General features: G+C 32.6%; 2 protein-coding genes across 3 annotated transcripts; one reads left to right on the top strand and one right to left on the bottom strand.

The window, feature by feature from the left end:
• The first annotated feature begins 1,174 nt into the window (after window positions 1-1,174).
• LOC105423708 (high choriolytic enzyme 1-like) lies at window positions 1,175-3,569 on the top strand. The gene is made up of 5 exons (XM_089082467.1): window positions 1,175-1,498; window positions 1,610-1,762; window positions 1,918-2,244; window positions 2,307-2,443; window positions 3,186-3,569. Exons 1-5 carry the CDS (start codon window positions 1,273-1,275, stop codon window positions 3,567-3,569), a joined length of 1,227 nt encoding a protein of 408 aa, XP_088938593.1. The 5' UTR covers window positions 1,175-1,272.
• A 95-nt stretch (window positions 3,570-3,664) lies between these two features.
• Window positions 3,665-6,274, bottom strand: LOC105423717 (U11/U12 small nuclear ribonucleoprotein 48 kDa protein). Of its 2 annotated transcripts, none has more exons than XM_089082465.1 (5): window positions 5,938-6,274; window positions 5,715-5,883; window positions 5,567-5,629; window positions 5,095-5,239; window positions 3,665-4,431 (listed from the first exon to the last, which is right to left on the bottom strand). In XM_089082465.1, the coding sequence occupies exons 1-5, from the start codon at window positions 6,073-6,075 to the stop codon at window positions 3,774-3,776; spliced, it is 1,173 nt and encodes a 390-aa protein (XP_088938591.1). In that variant the 5' UTR covers window positions 6,076-6,274; the 3' UTR covers window positions 3,665-3,773. The 2 variants fall into 2 exon arrangements, with proteins under 2 accessions (XP_088938591.1, XP_088938592.1); XM_089082466.1 differs by having other exon boundaries at window positions 5,944-6,272.
• Window positions 6,275-22,778: the final 16,504 nt, after the last annotated feature.

Here is a 22,778-nt window from a genome sequence, read left to right as displayed (position 1 = left end):
TATATCAGAAAATATTATCTTTTTATATAGAATTGAAATAAAACACATTATTATAATAAATATAGATAATAATTATATAATTATTAATCAATAATTATATAATTATTAATCAATTATTAATCAATATCTGTACAAAAATTTTTTATCTATAAAAAAATATGTCACTATTTTTTTAATACTAATTAATATGACAATAACAAGTGTCGTTATAATTAAAAAAATAAAAAATAAAAAATATATCACATATTTGTATGAAATTGGAAATCATTTTTTATTTCTTATTCTTAAATTTTACTTCAATTCTTTTATTCTTTTATTCAATTCTTTTATTTCTTTTTATATCTTAATTCAATTCTTTTAGAATAAATTTTTGAATAAATTTTTTTCTATAAAAATAAAACTGATTTAAAAAATATACATCATAAACACTTTATGTATGACACTTGATTTGTATTAGAAGAATTTTTTCCAATAAGACACACTTGTTTTTGCTTGTTAGTTTCTATACTATAATCCCTATCACCGTTACAAATTAATTATACGGTATTAAAAAGTTGATAAAAATAAAAAATAGAATCGTAATGGAATAGCACCTTTATTACACGCAGTGTACCGTAACTTTTCTTCTGATAAAACATATTCTTGTTTGTAAATTAATAAATCGATATAACAAAAATTGATCTAGGATTATTATCTTTATATACACAATTAAATCTACACTGAAAAAAAAAATGCTATTGAATCAACAGCATTAGTCTAATTGGAAATAATTTTATTAATTCAATGACATTATTAATGAAACAAAGATCTTTAAAACAAGAGCATGATATTGTTTTACACATTGTTCCATTAATAATGTCATTGAATTAACAAAATTATTTTCAAAATATTGTTAGACCATGCTGTTGATTCAATAGCATTTTTTTCAGTGTAAGATACATAAAAATATTTCTAAGATTTAAGGGATTATTTTTTACAAACGTAATCCTCACAATATTAATACGCGATATAAACATACTATTTGAATTTAATTTTTTAAGGATCGAAACCATTGCAATAAAAGTTGTATAGCGATATGACTTAATTGATCAAAGTTTTACTAGCAATTGCAACTGACTCTAATAATCCATTTTCTAACAATGGTTCCCCAATTTAATCTACTCACCAAGTTGTCTTGAACACGCTACTCATGAACCACTGGATCACCAACAAGAAGAATTCTAATACATTAATCGTATTTTATATCGGATCAGTTTTAATGCAATTCAGTTCATGTTTGTAGTTTGCCGAAGAAAGATGCAGAAAGTTCGATGCCTTTGTGGCTTATTCTCGTTAGTAGTGCTTTTATTATTAAGTAACTGGCTTATTACAAATATTAATGCATATCCGACGCAACTTATAAATCCTTGGAAAAATAAGACAGAACCACCACCGATATCGAAATTACTAAGAAAGACTTCAAGAAAGACTTCTTCTGGGATATCCATTAGTTATAGACGTGAGTGAAGAAATAAAGTTCATTCACTGATTATGCTTGAAGAACAAAAAGTAGAAGAAGTAGAAATAAAAAATCATTTAAAAAATACCTCGATATTTTATGTATTGGCAGTTAATTCGTGGTCACAATATGATAATCCTGAAGAAGGTATAAAACGAGAAGGAGATATACATTTGTCGTCGAAATCGAGAAAAACCATTACGGCGGATAAAACTTTATTATGGCCCAATGGTATAGTGAATTACTACGTTGATTCGTCCATAGGTGAGATGTTTCTCAGCAATTTAAGTCAAAATATCTGATCTATACAATCAAGATAAATTTGGAGATAAAGCATTTACATATATATTCTATTAAAAATCAAATCATATTCAAGAACTATTTAAATTACTGATATTTAAGGATCTTATCCGTTTTAGTAAACGAGCCGTCGAAATTAGCTATGCTGAAAGATGCGTTACATACTATAATGTCGAGGACTTGTATCAAATTCATACGTATTAAAAAATATGAAAACCTACCAGCAAATAATTGGATCAATATCACAGGCCATCAAAAAGGTTGCTTCTCCGATTTAGGACGTAATGCATACGGATATACTACGCTAAATCTAGATGTAAACGCATGTTTCCGAACGGTTGGCCATTCGATGCATGAGATAATGCACACCCTAGGTGTATATCATGAGCATATGAGACCAGATCGCGACAAATATATCACTATAATATGGGAAAATATAAGAAAGGGTAATTAATGCAGCATATAAATTAATACCAAACTGAAAAAAAATTGACAACGATCTTTTCAGAAGTTACATTCAATTTCCATATATTAAATAATAGCATCGTAACTGATTATGGATTACCGTACGACTATGACAGTGTAATGCACTATTCGATGACGGCGTTTTCTACTGATAAGTCACTTCCTACGATAATACCTAGGGTAATATAAATTTTTAAATATCAAAGATAATAATTCACGATTCAAAAAAAAAAAGAAATAAACTTTTGATGACTTAAATTTTTTGATCTTATTGATTATATTTAATCAAAAAACACTACATAATTCTTACATGTCAATTTTACTAAAAAACATTTTGCACTAATAAAAATATTCTTATAATTAAAAATAATAATATCAATTTCAACAATTATCAATATTAAAGTTAAAAACAATATGAAAATATTAATAGTGCCTATCAGATAATCCGCACTGTTTATTAAATACGATCTGTTAGATGTTTTATAATTTGGATATTTTTTTGTTAATAATAGCGGGTATTTACAACAATAACATCAGAATATTTTTATTTACATTTAACATAAAAAAGTTGATATTTCTATTTATCTATTATTCATGACTATTCATCACTATCTTTTCCAAATTGGGTCACATAACTTTACAACAATAGTTATACTCATTCATAATTAAAATATAATTAAATAATATATAATAAGTTGCGGTTTGCTGTTTGAGGAGAAAGGGGATGTTCATATTTTTATAGTTTTTGACGACCTTAATATTGACAAATGTAATCAAAATTGATATTATTTTTTTACTTTGAAAATATTTTTACTAGCGCAAGTTTCATAAAACTTGGAAATGTGTAACAATTAGGTAGTATCTCTTATTAGTATTAAACAATTTTATTGATTAAATTGATAATAAAATTTATTTTTTACAGACACCTTATGTGGAGATTGGCCAAAGAAGTCATTTATCATATCATGATACATTAAAATTACTAATTTCTTATAATTGCAGTACCATCAAAGTGAATACTAAAAAAAAACGCTATTTAGTGAAATTCAAGTCTACGCGTAGAAGCTTGCCGCAACAAAATAAAATTATCACTGAACCAAAAGTGAAATCACAAACTCCATTTATCATTATACATAATTCAATACCACATAATTTAGACAAGTATATTGATCTAATAAGATCAATGAATGAACTTCAAACAACTTTTTACAAATCTATGTATTCTGTACAGCCCAATTATCATCCTATACCTCTAAATCCAATATATCCATACATAAATTTTCCCTTTTATTTGCGTAAGAAATGAATAATCAATTATATTTGGCAAAATAAAATTTTTACTTTGCCAAAATAAATTTTAGCAAAATAAAATGAATTTAATTGATGCTAATGAAAAATATATTTATAATATTTTATAAAAAATGAATTTTAATATTAGATTTGTATTACAATCATAATTATAATCAATTTTACATGAAATCCATAAATAAATAATTTTCTTATAATTAATCTATAATTTGTCAATACTATTTTTTTCTTTTCGTTTATGATCATTATGCTTTGCATGTCTCTCTGATGATTTATTGCGGTCTCGAGATTTATGTTTCTTTTCATATTTATCTTTATTTTTATATTTATCGTTATGTTTGTCTTTGTTCCGATGTTTATCTTTTTTATGTGATTTTCGCTCTTTTGAACGCGACTTTTTATGTTCATGTCTATGCTTTCTGTCGATTTCATCTGAATATCTTTCCCGTTTGTCTCGATCTCTGGATTGATGATAATTTCTTTCTTCTGAATGTTTTCTCTTTTGATTACTTCTTTTTTTCTTATAATAATCGTTCTTTTCTCCAGAATTATAATCATCATGGTTTCGTGATGAAGTATGAAATACTTTATATAAATGATCAGTTCTATTTTGCATTGTTTCATAACTTAATTCATCTGTTTGGATATTTTGAACATCTGTAACATGTTCAGAATTGTCCTTTCCAGAAATATAATCTAGGTATACCTCCATTTGTTGACTAATTACTTCTCTAAGCACTTCGACATGAGATTTTTTGTTTGTATGAACGCCTTTATGCTTTGCTCTGCGTCTTTTCAAGTTACGCTCTTGTATTAATAATTCGAGAAAAGATAATTCTTTATCTTCTTTCTGTGGTTCACTAAAAACAGATATAGCAATGTTTAAAATTTTAAAAAATATATATGTAATATAGATAATAATATATTAGTATATATTATACACAACCCCATAAACCAGGATAGAGATAACCAAACAAAAAATTATTCAATGCAAAATTTATTCATGCAAATATCATGCAAAATTTATTCATGCAATTATTCATGCAAAAATCAGTTGGAAATATAGAATAAAATGTTTACATATAATGTAATCGTTTTAGAAATTACATTATCGAATTTAAAATTTATCAGATATTAAAAATTTTTTCCAGCTAAGAGAGAATTGTATATTCGAACTAAATATTCAAAATACATTATTTCTTTAATTTATTAATAATTTGTATATAACATGAGAGAGCAACAATTCCTACAAATAATTTATTAATAAATATAATTAAAATATGTTGTAAATCATTCATAACATTATTAACATAATTGCATGTAATAAAATCTATTAAGTCAAAAATTAAATGTATACTCGATAATTTTCAAATTTGATTACCTCGAACATAAAATATTATATGAACAAATTTTATTCTACAATTCCGACATATTTTTATTTGTTAAATAAGTTTCTATTTAACTATATTTTATTGTGCCCATCATAAATATATTTTCTATAAATATTAGTCTATCAAACTCACAAATTATTAATGTTTGTGATATCCTCTCCAATGTTTGGCTTTGCAGTATTAGCGATGACATAGTCATATATCGCTTTCCTTTCATCTCTAGTAAAATCTATGACAATCCTATCAGACGTACGCGGTACTAACCGCTCACCCATACCTATTATGGTGTTAAGAATTCACATTTTTCAAAATTATAAAATTGTAAAACAATTAATATATAACAAAAGCTATTTTTTTAATTTTTATAAATTGTAGATATATAATTATTTTTAATTATATATAGCAGATAGGAAAATTATATGAATTGTTAGATTACAAATATAATATATCTTATATAATATATAGTTATGAAATATCCAATAAAAAAATATGTAAAAGGATATATTGATTCTGCACCAAGTATAACAATCACAACTTGCTGTAAAAAATTCTATTGTCATTTAAAAAATACAAGAATGCACATAATTGTTAAGTTTTTACTAACCAATTTGCATTGCTGGATTCTGTTCTTTGGCCTTCTTGAGAATTTGTTCTTGCAGTTGCTTATCTATAATACATATTTTATACATAAACATAAGATATTAGATAATCTTCTTTTTGCAGAAATTCTTATCCTAGAAGAATGTACTTACCAATCTTTATACATAATGGTGAATCCGTTGGGAAAAATGGTTCCGATAATGGGACATCCAGTTTTCCATAACCTTCAGCTTTCCATTGGCAAGAAGCAAGATGATCATTAAGGGATTTCTCTGTTAATCGATGAGATGGGTCATACGGACATGTAAGATACTCCTTGTCCTATATAAAACATAATTTCATTGAAAAGAATATACCAAAATATTTTCTCATTATATTTACCATGTTCGTCACGCTTTCCACTGTCCAACCTAGAGTTTCAACGATATTGGTGATTTTTTCATTGATTGCATTAGTAAAACTTTCCAACTCTTCCAATTGTTGCTTACGAGACTCATTTATATTTTTTAACATATTGATTTTGATTCCTTAGTTAACTCTTTTTTATAAAAAAATTTAAATTAATATTAAATGTATCCAGGTATTGAATGACAATACACTTTTTGATAATAATTCGCTTATATATAAAGCTGGAAAAAGTAAATTATATCAGTTTGAGGTTAGATTATTCGCGCGCAGACGTAAACTTGCTCCGCTGAATATCATACAGATAGAGACATCTATTAGTAATTATTCGAACTAACACGTTATAAATTTTTGCTTTATTCTACGATCAAATCAATATTTACAGTTAATATTCTAATATTTACTCTAAAAAAATCTTATGTGATCGGGAAAATCAAACACGTGATGTTGCATAGTTATATAAAATGCTGTAAACAACTATTTTTTTATGAACAAGTATCCATAATTTTAACTTTTAAATTCGTATTCGCGTTGCGATTAATCAGAAATTGCATTCCCCATGCTTAAAATTTAAATGCGTAATTAAAACGGCATCTCCTTACATCTTCCACATGAAGATCTTTTCACATCTATTCGAATTTTTATGACTGCGTTTTACCTCATACAGCACACTTTATCCGAGGAATGTTTCAGAAACATTATCTTAGGATATCCTTCCATAGGATGTCCTCTAGGCATCTTTAACACATCCTTTGAAAGTCTATGTTGTATGGGACTTAACGCTTGCAATGCTTTCAGAATAATTTTATCTTTGTTATTTACTAATTTAAAAAAAAAAGAAATAAATAAGAAATAAATAAAAAAAATAAATAAGTGTTGTGCGCTTAAATGGAACGCAGCTTATAAAGACCATCGATTAAATCTCGATTGATTGCTATAGTTGGTCAAAAAGCGTCAAATTGTTAATAAAATATAAAATATATAATATTTATATTTCAAATTATCTAAATTTTGATATAGTACACATTAAGACTTAGTCATCATGATAAAGGATATAAATTTGGATGGAGAATATGAGCATTTTGCAACTTCGCAGTTGTGAATTTTGTTCATTAAAAATGTACAATGAATAAGAATTTTTATTATCAAGCGTTGATTGAAATAACGAGCGCTTATCGAGATATATACATCAATTAATACGGATATTTGCAATTAGTGCATCATTCAGCATCATTTTATTGATCATTTTATTGATTCTATGTTTCAAAACCATATAATTTCGGTGAATATACTTTTCGAGATCATGACAAATTCATTGTTACATTCTTTTAAAAAAAAAGTGAGATTGACTGTAACTCTTTATCAAATATAACATGTTAAAGATTCAAATTATTCTAATCGTATCGCGCTTGCCTTCTATGTCTAGTGAGAAATCCGTTAAATGAATATATCAAAGAATAAGATAAAAATATAACAAATATAACATTAATAATATAAATGTAATAGTAAATAAACTTAATGCGATTGTGCACACACACACACACACACACACACACACACACACACACACACACACACACACACACACACACAGAGAGAGAGAGAGAGAGAGAGAGAGAGAGAGAGAGAGAGAGAGAGAGAGAGAGAGAGAGAGAGAGAGAGAGAGAGAGAGAGAGAGAGAGAGAGAGAGAGAGAGAGAGAGAGAGAGACAGACACACACACACAGACACACACATATTACGTTCACTGATATTAAAATCGCACTAGATTTATATATATAAAACAAAGAATGTGATATATAAACATTCGCTATCGATGCAATATATTGGCAATGATCTAGCAAAAATCTCTCAAAAAACGACAGATTTGTCAAGTAACCTCCATACGATCGTAGTTTTTCGTAGCTAGAGTCCCAGTATATTGCAACACGCAATAGCGAATGTAAATTCTATGTGATTGTACTTAATAAACACACAGATTGATATAAAAAATATATTAAAACTCATAAATATTATACGATAAGAAAGATATTAAATAAATGGTATAATCAATATAACACGTTCACAAACTTATATGTATATTATATACGTATTTATAAATTTATTTGTGTTTATTGGCTTTATGTCGTATTATATTTATACCAGACAGCGTTTGTTAAAAATATTTAAAAAACATTATTTGTTATAACTTAAACTTATAAATATACTATTATACGATAAAAATCGTGTATTTCTTTTATTTATACCAAAATTCTAAACCATTATTATACTATATACCATTATTATACTATACTATATTTATATCAGTGAATGAGTTTTGGATGTATTATATCTGTATGATAAATATTTTATATGTATGAATTAAAATGTGTGGTATTTATGCATAATGTCAAATTATTTCAGTAAAAAACAGTATTTATTTTTAAATATTCAAGTATAAATATTATTTTTTACTATATAAACACTACGTAATTTAATATCATGCATAAACACTACATTTTAATCCATATATATAAAAAAATCTATCACATGGATATAATACTATGGTCGCATAGAATTTACACTATTGACGCAATGTACTGTGTTTCAACAATACTATGATCGAACGGAATTTATTTGACAAATCTGTCGTACGTTCGTCTTACTGACATATAAATATTGTGTCCAATAATACAATCGTATCAAGTTTATTTATATTGCACATACATTTACGTTGAACTGTTGCACATTTATACTATTCTTATAATAATTAGCAATGATTGCGATCATTTTCTAATTATCTGTACTCACTGCTTGTACTCATTTTATTAACAATGCAAAATTAATATTAATTAATATTATGAGTTGTGTTGTATAAGATTATGTGTGTAAGTTAATAAAAATAGAAGATAATAATAATTAGTGATGATCAATAATCGCAATCATTTTTTGATTCATAATCAATCATTTCTATATTTAGATTAGATAATAGAATTTTTCTTATTTCTAATGTACTTCTTACGCAAAATAAAATACAATAATTGATTGTAGTTAAATTGCTATAACTGATATTATGATTGTTATGATTGTTATAATAGTTATAGGAATTATTCATTTAGTATTTGAATTATGATTTTAAGCGTTAAATAAATATTATGTTAAAATAAACATGTGATATGTGATGTATCAAAAATATTATTGGACAATATTGTAGATACAATTAGTGTTGGATTTTGAGATATCCGAAGGCAAAGTTTGGTTGATCATTTTTGCAATGTCAAAGATCTAAATATTTACTGCACACGGAAATTCTCCGCCATTGCTAATGGATTGGTGATAATAATCAGTTATAATTTATGCGAATAAAATAAAGCAAGTTCTATCTTATATGTGTGTTGCGATCTGACGATTGTAAGGCGTGCATTCATGATTTTTTACGCATCTTTAAAAGTAAAAGTGAAATGTGATTGAAATTTCAAAGTTCATTTGTGTCATTAATTGCTCATCTCTGGAATTAATAATCTCTGGAATTAATTAATTATAAATATATTATAAATAATTTCATCGATCCGAATTATTTTAAAGATGGAATTTATAATGACAAAATTAATTATTTGTTATTTAATATGTCTTATTAAATATTTATTAAAATATTCAATCGTATTAATAAGTCAAAAAGAGATCAAAACAAAGTTAACGACGTAATTAAATATGTTTTATAAAATATCTAAAAATTTTAAGTTACTATATGTATTTGTGATTTATTATTCGAATTTTAAACAAGTCAAATTTTTTGAAATTATTGTCGCACTCGCGGTAGATACTCGCATAAATTCACTTGTGCTCTCTCGCGAAAATAACAAGATCGTTTAATAAAAAAAGTGAACTTTATTAATAAAAACCGTAAACAGAAAGCATTTAAAAAATGCATATTTTAAGCAGCTTCTTCGCATCTCTATCACGATCAAAGTCCGCACAAATAATCACCGCACCGATAGGGAAATCTTCTTCTTGTAAATCAATACTCGGTGGAGGGGGGGAGGGGGGGGGGGGCAACGACGAGCAGATTATCGCTCGGTCGTGACATTGTCTCCCTCGAAATAGTCGTCTCAACAATTTTAAGAAATTTCAAGAAATTTTTCCGCAGAAAAGATCTTACTTTTCTTCTCTGGCGAAGGACTCCAGGACACTCGACGCTTTCTGCTCCACCCCGAGTTGCCACGAATACCGAGCGCCGTATTCCAGGTCGCAATCTTGCGCCCTCCTCGAAGTTGTGAACCGCCGCAAAGATCCGTTCTTTTTTTTTTCTTCATTCTTCATTTTGAGCCTTGCGAGCTTCTTTCTTCCATCTTCGGTGGTAAAAGGGATTTGCTATCGTGGACCCAACGTACCTCGGTATCTCGTTATTGCGAGAAATATCACCTCCGTCAGAAATCAAACTTGGATCATCCATTTACCAGGTAAGTATCTTATTCGATCGTTGTGATAATATTTAATGTAATAACCTGATGAATTTAGAACAACAGTTCTTTTCAATCGATGTAAATAACGAACAATACAATGTAATATGCCAAACTGTATCAAATAATTGGAAAATAAGAGGGCAACTCTCGACGAACTCGGTGATCTTAGAAATCTAATAATTTTTCTTTTATTGAATTTACATATATAAATTTGAGATTAATTTAATTTTTGTTTATATCGTGAACTATATGCCATTACTTTTAACGATTTACGACGGATTTATGACGTAGTAGTTCAAAGTTAATTTAATAGACATTTGGACAAAAAAATTTAAGAGTAACTAAATCAAAAATTAAAACATTTAATAAAAAATAATTTAATAAAATATTTAAGTAATTATTTCTTATATAAGTTATTATATATATTATATATATATATATATATATATATATATATATATAGTAGCGTTTTAATCAAAATAAAAATATCTCAATGTTATGCGATAACATATAAAATGCATGATATAATTTCTAATAATTATAATTCTTTCAAGGATTTAAAGGTGCTTTTAATTAACATACAACAATCGGTAATTTGTTTATTAGTGTATTATATAACATGATATCATTGATATTATCAGTTATTTTCTTAATAAATTAAAATTATAAAAAATTATTATTCGTTATTAATTAATAAACGAATTAATATATAATAATTATTGATAATTGCTTTTGCGTTTTAATCTTAACATTTTTGTTTGTGGCTTGTGTTTTTATGTGTAAATAAGCCGTCAGTGTGTGAATTTTAAAGCCTTTAGGTAGTTTAATTAAAAGATTCTTACAAATTCTAAACACTTATTTATTGTGCTTAATAAAAAATTCACTATTTTATTTGTTATTTCCTTTATTATTTGTATAACAGTTTTCGAAAATATTCGGAAAGATTGTTTGCTTTTAGTAAATGGCATAAAAGAATCAAAGCAAAAATGAAATCGAGCAAATAATATGCAAACGTTACAATCCAGATGAATTCATGAAACGTTGTTTCCAGTCAACAACGTTTCATCGGCCTTAATTAAAATCAAATTATGCAGAGAAACGTACTTGCTAACAAACACTATCAACGACTCAAATGCGCATTCGAACCGGATTCGATTCATGTAGCATTCCAATGTTCAGAAAAGTGTTCATTAAAAATCGCCATCGCAAACGTATAATTCTCTTTCTTGAATTATCATTTGATGAAAATAGTTTAACAATTTCAATCGGATTGCAATAACACGCATCACTTTAAAATTTTTTTGTAAATAATAAAGGGAGAGTAATGATACAAAATAAAGAATTTCTATTCTATTTTTCTGCGAGACTAAATTATAGTTATGTATTTAAGAATACAGATCTCATGTATTTTTATTATAGTTTTCATTGATTGGTTACTGCAAGAGAGTTCATTTGATAATATGCTTTCTCCTAAAAACTCTAAATCTAACTCTACTCTCTCACTAAAAGTGATCATTTTTTGGCTTAGGTACATTAATTAGAGACAGTAAATAGAGCCGTAACAATTTTCGCGTCGATAAATCCGTCGCGGCCGCAAGTATTCCCGACTTCGGCCGAGAAGAAAAGAAGAATCACTAGCTGCCGTGAATCAAAACGACAGCTACAAAAGACAAGACAAAGTGCCTTCTCGCCGTGAGAGAACCAAATTCGCGTGCGAATCGGGCGGATGTTCCCGTCGACATCTCCGATGAGAAAGCAGAGCGGTGGAGGGGGAGAGGGAGGGAAAGGGGTTAGGGGGAGGGACGGGTTGAGTAGGCAAGCGAGAGAGAGTAGGAAAGAGAGAGAGAGAGCGAGGTGAAGAGAATCGCGGAAGAGAGTCGCGGGGAAACGGGTGGGAGGGAGGGAGGGAGGCGAGAGGCGAGAGAGCGAAATGGCTCTCGACTGCCGCTACCAGACAAAGAAGCCCGTCAAGCACGATGATGGACGCCTTCATGAACGACCCTACGGAGCCCCGTACATCACTTTTATTACCGCCGTCCTCATTTTCATATTTCATATTTACATTTCTAGACCGCCGTAAATCAGCGAATTTATGGGTAATTAGGCCTTTGTGCCGTGTGGAAGCCCACACCGAATCCGCCGAGGGCTCGAGGCTTATCGAACGATACGGAGAGCCGCCGGTGGCTTATATCGCGTGGAGAGAGGGAGGCGGACTTTTTCCCTTTCGCACCCCGTCGGCATCACGGGGACAACGCGTGGCTCGGCTCGGCTCGGCTCGGCTCTCTTACCACCGCGGAGAAACGGACGGAATGACTTTTCCCGACGAGTTTCCGCACACACAGGGCCACTCTCACTCGCGCTCTCTTCCCGCCTCTCCAAAGAGATTTCCGAAGTTCGTGAGAAGGGGTGAGAGGGAGGGAAAGGAGGGCTCCGAAGTTTCCGCGAGTAATAAAAATCTAGGGCAGATTGGAAGGATTGTTCAATTTTATTTACCACGATGTCCGCGTGAAATGTGTTAAAACTTTTACATTCTCTTCGTTAAGGCGCCTGATATCGTGGATTCCGTAACGTCGCGTGATGTACTCGTATCTTGAAGAGAATCGCGTTTGCAGCAAATTCTTTCGCGGATTGATAGTGCGTACGGATTCGTTAAACTTTATTCACTGAATTCGGTTAATACAAAACAGACAGTTCCGACAAATTTTCATTCTGGAAAGTCTGTGAGAAGATATCTTGCCTATTTTCGATTAAATATTTATTTCGTCTGAACTTAATTAAGTTGATTTTAATAAAATGTCTTGTCGATTTAATCATATTTATTGTACAAAGAGATTAAATCTTCGATTTTGGGCGATTACATTTTAAATAATGAATGCTTTGAATAATCAACGTTCGTGACTGAAAGATTAATTTTCGCAGGTCGTATTTATCTTATGTATTTGCAAGAGCGAACCGGATCTTATGGACGGCTTCAAGGAAGGTGTCGGAAGTTCACGTCAATGAACGGGAGCTATTTCGAGTTCCTCAGCGTTGTTCGAGGAAAAGATATTGACATTAGCTACGAGCCGTTGAGCGTATCACGGCCTCATAAAGGTCTCCGTTAATATTTAATAGTGCGTTTTAATGGTGCACGCAGGTGCGAGTACATCGTGTCATCTACTTTCCATCCGCCTCGTGCATCCTAAGTATTTGTTAATGACGACTTACAACGAAATGGCGAAGTTCCCTTCCTTCGGCCTATTCTTCTTAGCCCTATCCGATTCGCACATTGATGCGAAAGCTTTCCATTGCGATTTGTTGTAGCGTTACGTGCTTTCTAGATTTATGGTTTCAACAAGAATCGTTTTTCGTTACGGAAAACCACCCTCTCTTTTCGGACGAAAGCATACTCATTTAATTACAAACATAATTAAATTTTAAAATTAATTATTGAATTAATTATTAAATATTTAAAAAGAATTCCTGCAACTAATACACTTTTCAAGTTAATGTTGTGTTAATTGTGTTATCCGACAAACATTTGATAACAAAGTCGACAAATTGAAAGATGATCTGAGACAGCCGTATTTTAATTAATATTGCTGTAACATTAATCATTAAATATCTTAAAATATTATAAACGTTATGTCCATTTACATCTTCATTTATGAATCGCACGCCGAATCTTCATATAATAACATATTTATTACACCCAAACGACGCGTTCAATTACTAAATATTGATCAATATTGATAACTGTATGTAACAATACATCAGCATCAGGACATTCGCATTTATCGAATGCAAATTATTTGATTCGTGTTGCAATATTCGGCAAACCGTCTCTAAACATTTGTTGAATGTTTATCTGGTGCATTAGCAGCTTACAGTGCATATCTAAATGCGACCACTCGCCCAATACTTGTCAAACCGAGATAGGTAATGCATCGTATAGATCATATGACGCGTATGACAATGTAATAATTCATATCAACGTGATAATTCCACAATTGAATATGACAAAAGCAAGATTTGCTAAATAAATATATTTATATTCGTGCTATGTTTATCTTTGATAAATGAATATACGGTTTAAAAGATAAAAACTATATCCTTTGTAATATATAACTTAACATAAAAAGATTTGCCTCAATTTTACATGGAAGTTTGTTAATGTAAAAATTACATTACCATTCAATGAGAATATCTATGCTAATCATGATAATACTTACGTAAAGCAAAGCATATTACAATAAAATATTATGACAAAATAATCTTATTTAAAAAATAATAATAAGAAACTAACGTAGATTCTAAGTGCAAATAGTATTTAATAAGTAGACTAAAATATAAAAAATATAAAAAATATAGATAATAAACGTTCGATTTTAGGTCATCTTCAGTATTGCGTACGAGATATTGTTAATTAATTAGAAATAAATTTGCACAAATAAAATATTTAGACATATCATGTTTATTTTTGTAAATCTATTCCCAAATAATTTATAATATCACGTGTGCAATATTGAAAATGACCTAATTTGAGGTCAAAACTTTTATTATATATTTTTTTATATTTTTTAAATATCTTGGTTACTTATTAAATACCGGTCGCACTTGGAATCTACGTTAGCTTCTACGCTCCTTATTATTATTATTATTATGTTTGTTTTTTAAAAACTTTCAAGCTAGGCGGTCTCTTCGTTTTTTAATCTGATTTAGCCGCAAATTTTTGATCAATTAAACGCAAAGTCTGAAAATAGTAGAGAAAAAGGTAATCTCGTCGCCGTCAACCGTGCTGCAGGAGATTAAATGCGGATCATTTACGCCGGTGGAATATTTGACGAATGGCCGTGCCATCCGGGGGCGGCTTAAATCAAGTGTATCAACGTCTCGTAGCCGTCAATGCCTTGGATAGGCTATCGGTCGAAACAAACGCGTTGTCGCGCGGCGTAATTCCGCGTCCAGCGCGAGTGAATTATACGCGTGATTGTCGCGCGCGATACAATACGCAACGAATGCGTGATGAACGGTCCCGGTCAGGGCGAGCAGGCAACGCTTGAAGCCGCCTCGACGCCTTCGCGTTCCGACAGATTCGATACGCGCGGCTCTTTGATTAGTCCGCGGCCACGCTCGTTTTCTCGCCTGACGTATTCACCGTCCGGGAAGAATAACAATCAATTGTTCCCCCGCGCTTTATCGCCGTCTTGTATTTTATATCCCAGCATCTCTCGAGCGTGCATATTTCATCGATCGGCGGCTCGCCATACCATACGTGCGTTAAAAGGTCAGCCGGTTAATTCAAAATCGGTCGTCCCAATCGCCCGTTTAATCCCCCGCCGAACTAATCTCGTCGTTCCTGCCAATCATTCTTTCGTTAATTTACGACCGATATTTCGCGATGACGAGTACATGTGGTCGCGATAGAGCGGATTCTAACAACCGATTCGAAACGATTAACGGTCGACTTCTTCCTTTTCTCTCTTCGTGACTATTGTGTGTGTGTGTGTGTGTGTGTGTGTGTGTGTGTGTGTGTGTGTGTGTGTGTGTGTGTGTGTGTGTGTGTGTGTTTCTCGTGCGTGTACGTGTGCACGCGTGATATGCGCGACACGAGTACGAGACGAATCGTGGAAGCCGTACTCGGGCCGCTTCATATCTTAATGAGACCCGTTTGTCGTTTAAAGTTCGCTCGCTCCATAGGGTGGCAGAAGCGTGCAAATCAAAACGGCGATTCTCTCCCTAAACCCTTTAATTAGCAGTCATAAATTGTAGCAATACAGATTGATAATGCCTCGCCCGGTTAATTTATGTCTTCGAATTACGCTCGCCGAACGGATCCCAAAGTTTTGCATAATCGTCCTTATTCTATCGCGATAGTGCCTTTCTATTAAACAACTTTCCGCGCGGAAGACGACTTCTGACTCTTTATGCGTGATGGGTCTGATATAATCAGTGATATATCGCACATTTATATAATTTATACGGTACGATACGAATCGCAAAACGTTCCAGAGTTATTGCGCTTCCTTCCATTTATTGATTCGACGATTGCTGTTTTCTTTTTTTTTTTTTTTTTTGTTAAAATTTGAATCTAATTTTTTTAAATAACTTTTAATCTATAATTTGATAATGTGGCCTTTTAAATTGAGATTATTAAAATAAAATTTACATGAAATCAAATAAAAGCTGAGAAATGTATTAATTGTTTGTATTCGTGAAAGTTATTTTGCGGAAAACTCTTTTAATTGTTTATTACGCCAAAATTACCGATGCTTGATGTCATTAAGAATTGATGTTTTAATCTAGAAACCAGTGTCGTAGGCAGAATATAGATACTTAATGAATTATTAAAATTCTACAAAAAGTTAAAGTAAAATAATTTAATACAAGCAGAAAATTATTATATTTAGAAATATAATATGTTTAAATTTTGTGAATTATTTTGGAAATTTATTCGTAACTGTCAGCTAATACGATTATTCCTTAATCTATTGCTCATCGAGGCGCCGCGCATTGTAAATTAATTATTAATCATCTGAAGGATCAAATCGCATAAAGATGCATTTCTAAGGAGTGGACGTAATGTGCGTATATTTACTTTAGTACCCACCTGTTGCAGTAACCTAGTTTCTTACGTACACCCACCGGAAACTTTTTAAACTTCCCAAGGATCCCTTTAAACTCCCTTACATGACGTTTAGGAATGCGCAATTAACTAGGTACGCAGTTATAAAAGAGAGACATTATTTACACGTGTCCTTTTCTTCATTTGTCATCTAAGAACAAACAAAAATTCTACTGCAAAGTATTTCACATTTATCTTTAAATTCTATCTAATATTTAAATTAGGTCAGACTAAGGTTTTTGCAAATGCAAGGAAAAGCGATCTTTTTTAATATCTGTCGAACTTTAATAATTAAATTCTGTCTCAAATTGTGCTTAGCAAATGGTACCATCGATTTGTACCCTGTTACACGTGGTTTCTAGATTATATACCAAGATGTCGCGACGATGCAGACGATATTGCAATTGCGCGAAAATAAGAGAAAAAAAATATATTATATCGTAAACATTATTCGACAATTTGAGATTGTAAAATTATACGCTGCTTTTTTATTACTATTATAATTTTCTATGTTTAATTAGCTTGTATATATCGTATAACTATTATTGTGTAATATTAATTTTATAAAAATAATTTAAGCATAACAAACAATTCTCTAAAGTATGAAAAGTTTTATGTATTATAAATCTTGAAATCTTGATTGTTTTTCAAAGGACGAATAACTGATGAGAAATCTTTTTAATGTACGTGTCAAATTATATAAAAAAGAATTGTTTGGAATTAAATATAAAATTATATTAACTGATATGATAATCACAATAAATTTAATATGAGAAGTTATAAATATAATTAAAAAATTAATTTCTTCCAAAAAACACACATTTGCTAACTGTATCAAGTTCATTAATGGAAATCAATCTGACAATTTGTATACTCGAAGTATCGATACACTCGAAATCGATTCCGTGAGATGCCACGTGACAAAAATGCAGAAGATGTTGAAGAAACGTATTTTTACGCTCGCGAGACGCCAATTAACTACCGTTATGCGCTATCCCCGTCGCATAAACTATTCTTTTCTCACGTTTGCCCGATGTTGGAATAACTCGGCGCATAAATAAGACCAAGACGGGGGAGTATCGCCACATGATACGATGGTACGTATCATCCCCCCCTCCCCTTCTCGAAGTGGAAACGTCGGACCTTGATCGAACTCATGGCTCGCATTTGCATACAATCGCCCTTGCATTCGATCTCGCGCGCTCTGGCCGCGTATATACATCCTCCTCCTCTTTCACCATTTTTTCTTTCTTTCTTTTTCTCTTTTCCTCTTAATGGCAGGCAACGCGCACGCTAATTCATTGTATATTTAATATCCAGGCATCTGCGCACGGCGCGCCGGTGCGGTTGTTTTTGCTCGACGAGGCACGAAAAGGAGAAAATGCAACGCATCGAGCCAGAGGGGAAAAGGGTGAACGCGAGGGTGGTAAGAGGGAGAGAAGGGTTAAAGCAGGAGGGAACGCGAACGACGGAGAGAGATGGAGAGAGGGAGAGAGAAGAGAGAGAGAGAGAGAGAGAGAGAGAGAGAGAGAGAGAGAGAGAGAGAGAGAGAGAGAGAGAGAGAGAGAGAGAGAGAGAGAGAGAGAGAGAGAGAGAGAGAGAGAAAGAGAGAGAGAGAGAGAGAGAGACAGTCACGGACATGGCGCGACGCGTCATTGCACGTGCACGTGCATTGATACCGATATTTATGCCCGCCAGTTAATCATGTCAAAGTCGTTTGATTTGTCGTTGGCTTTTATGGAGGGGAATTAAAACGTTCATTTCGCCACAGACACTCGCCAACAGTGACCGTCCTGCTGGTGCTGGTACCGGCCCTATGAGTTATTCTGTCGGCAGCCTTCAGGCCGAACGGCGGGGATGAGCTTTTTGTAAAATTAGCGCGCCTCGTTTACGCCGGAGAATTTGCATTTTTAACGCGAGCCGGCGCGTCGACCGGCCTTTTTTTATCCGCCACGGCAAAATCGTCAAATCGGACATGCTGTTGATGGACATGATGTAATCTGTATGAATAGCAAATCTGTATTCCCTCGTGATTTCAATTGACTATACGATTCCGAACTCGGCGTGTTTGTACGTTGTACCTTTGTACAACGAAGCCAGAACGAGGTATAGACATTTCTGTTTGGTCAAGCATAAAATATACGGCATAATGTATACTGCATATTTAAGATAGAAATTGAAAATTTAGTTATAGGTTTCTATATTGGAATCCATATTGGAATAGTTTGTCGATTTGTGTCGATACGCGAAAATATATTAGAGAGGTTTTTGAAGTTTCCACGGGAGAGAAAAACACACGTTGTAGTTTTATTCAATCCATTTTGCTCGGCAGAGTTTCTTTCTCCTTGTCTGAAAAAAGATCGAGCAAAGAGGAACGCTTTGATGAAAGGCTCACGTACGAGCAGTATCGTTGCATGGACCTTGTAATATACATAAAGCTTTATTGCCTGCCATCCGTGGAAACTTCGCTGATTGTATTGCAGGACGATAACCGTATCTGTCGCTCCCGCAATTCTCGAAGCGTACTTGATCCATCCCCGTCTTTGACTCTTCCACTTTTATCCTTCTTTCGCCCGTTTCTCTATTCTACCGGCATGCCACGAGACCGCGATTTGTAATTTGATGTTGCGATAAAAATAGTATGCTCTCTGAAATTTATACGAATTTGTCGTATAATGCAATTTTATTTATTTTTTTTTTTTTCAACAAAATGTACGTAATTTTCAGAAATAGTAAAATTATTATTTTTGAGAAAGGGGAGAGAGAGAGGGGGGGGGAGGGAGGGAGAGAGAGATAGAGAGAGAGAGAGAGAGAGAGAGAGAGAGAGAGAGAGAGAGAGAGAGAGAGAGAGAGAGAGAGAGAGAGAGAGAGAGAGAGAGAGAGAGAGAGAGAGAGAGAGAGAGAGAGTGAGAGAGAGTTTGGGAAGCTTCCTGCCGAATCTTCTTATTCTCTCTAGTTCGCAACGGGAGCTACCCGACTAATTAATTGACGTCCTTAGCCTTTGTAGACGAGATGTCAGTTACTAAAGACGGACGCCGCGAGGCTCGCGTTTGCGTCTGCTTTCTCGTTTACTCCCTTTGTCGTATAGATCATACTCTCATTGTATAGCATTGTAAGCACATCTGGAACTTAACTTGGAGAAACTGAATAATAATCTTGTTGGGTTTCCCTTCGGTATCCTTAATCTTAAAGAATTTTAATGCCGCATATAACAATGAATCAATTTTATAATTATAATTATAATTTTTATGAATTATAATTTTTGATATTATTACAGGTATATCGAAATATTAAATTGGTTCTAATATTACGAATAAACAAAAAATTATTTTTGCGTGTGTATTTATCGATACCTAATTTCATTAAAATTATGCCAATTTCAGTGTTTCTCACGATTTATATTTAAAATTAAATGTGTATGACCAAAATAATTTTAAAACAATTTTAAAACGATTTTAAAATAATTCTATAAAGTCCGTATGTGCGTCAGAGAAAATTTTGAGATATTATATGAAGCCATACAGGGTAAAGTGATATAACTCAGTTACACAGGCAATTTAGTGATAATTGCATTTGCGACTAGGGGTGCATGGTCTGTAATCTATTTATTATCGTCGTTTCAAAACTCATCCTTCAACGTAATATCTATTATATCATCGATATTTTGATATTCAGCAAATCCATATCATTTGTTAGGAAAATTAAAACTTTTTCTTTATCACTAATATCTATTTCTAAGATTTATTATGTCAATATTAATATAACAAAAGCTGAAAAATGTTGCTTTAATCTGATTGCATTTCTGTACATTTTTGCTTTACTTCGTTTAAATATTTTAGTGTTTAGATAGATTTAATGTGTAAAACTTTCTAATATTTTATCAACCTTCTTTCGATTTCAGAAATATTAAAATTTCACTTAAATGATTCTTTTTTTTTAAGGATGAGAGAAAAAGAAATAAGACGTTATCACACGTGCCAATGCAGATTTTTGAGCGATTGATCTCGCAAACATCGATATCTTGAAGAAAATCATACGACATATAAACAGTATGATGGCAAAAAAATTGAAGAATAGAAAAAAACATTGGTATGATGGCAAAAAAATTGAAGAATAGAAAAAAAAATTGAAGAATGGAAAAAAACACAACCTCCAAATCAACAAAATGGGGCACCTGCCAGGCAACTATCTGGCGAAAGAAGAAGATCAACGTCGTGCGAATTCTCATGACGTGGACAAAGTCGATCGGTGGGCAGCGAGGTAGGTCCCTGGTGGATCGACAGGCGTCCATCAAGGTGGTCGGCGGTAAGGCCGAAAGAAAGGGGCGGAATAAGAAGACAAAATAACGGCGAAAGAAAGAAAGAGGAAATGAGAGGAAACCTGACGAGCTCGGTCTCTTTTCTCACCCCCTCGGGGACTAGTCCAGAACGAGCGAAGGTGTAGAACGCGAAAAAGAGAGAGAAAGAAAGATAGAGAATCAAATCGGACATACCCGAGAGTAGGAGAAAGTGAGCGAGACGGACAGAAGGAAGCAAAGCGAGACACGGAGACGGAGACGGAGAAGGAGCGGAGGCGGTGGAGGCAGCAGCATAGCAGCTTCTATCACGTCGGGCGAACGGGCGGACAGCTCGGAGGCGATTTGTCTTTCATTTCGGGCTAATTTATTGCGCCCAGGCAGCTCTCTTTCTCCCTTTCCCTTCGCCCTCTTTCTTCTACGGTCGAAAGCCTCCTCTCCCCCTCCGTCCTCTCCTGTGCCCCTCCTGTGCCCCTCTGCGTCTCTTCGTCTCTCTAGCGCTATTCTCGACTCCGCACCATTCAGCCACGCCCCACCCAACTAATGTCCCACATAAAACTTGGTATCAGCGATCCTCAAACGGGGATTTACAATCCCTTCAAGCGCCGCTGTCACGATAAATCCTCCGGGGCGACGTCGATATATCTCGCGCGCGAATACTTCTGTCCCTAATGGATACCCCCTTGGTACATACAACCCGACGAGCCCGGAGTCGAAACCAGTCCGGAACCTCTCCGTATATCCGAGCGACTGCAACCACCCCCCCCGGGCTCCTCCGGTCATTCCCCGCCGTCGTTCTCCGTCCTATCCGTCGAGATTCGACGGATGGATGCGGTCTAACGATCCCACCTTTTCTCTCGTTTCCTTCCCCGCTGTGACGCAATATACACGGAACGTCGCATTTCTGGCAATGTCCCAGACAACAACGACCTACTTCGGTATTATTTATCTATCGTGATACGCGAAACTTATCAAGCGTGAACTTCTGCTCTTCTAGGAGCTTAGATTTGCATTAATACTATTAATTATGGACCGAGATAATCGTTGTTATATAGGAAAACTATTACTCATCTCAAATACGAATAAAAATAAAAATAAATTCCAGTAAAGTGATTTTCTTTGCTCTGTTTATGAATTATTTGATTAATTTCTACTATAAGAATTATGTAGGTATTGCCGAAATAATATTTGTAGTAAAGTACATTAGCAATCAATGTAAATTTGTTGTTCTTTGACAATTCTCTTTTGTTTTAGAAATGTTAAAAATACTTTTTTTGTTAAAATTATACTAAATATCTTCCAGAATATTAAATAAGAATTTTATTGTACAATTTTTATGCTATTATTGCGACAAAAATTTTCTTTAAAAGATAGATAAAGTCTAAGGAAATTTTATGCACTGATAAAGATGGATAACGTAACCATCTGTTAATATATACTCAAGTCCGACTATTTGCACCTTGCCATATTCT

This window comes from Pogonomyrmex barbatus, unplaced genomic scaffold (genome assembly GCF_055798465.1).
Source record: "Pogonomyrmex barbatus isolate J1 unplaced genomic scaffold, ASM5579846v1 scaffold6, whole genome shotgun sequence".
NCBI lineage: Eukaryota > Metazoa > Arthropoda > Insecta > Hymenoptera > Formicidae > Pogonomyrmex > Pogonomyrmex barbatus.
This window is presented reverse-complemented; position numbering and strand designations above follow the sequence as displayed.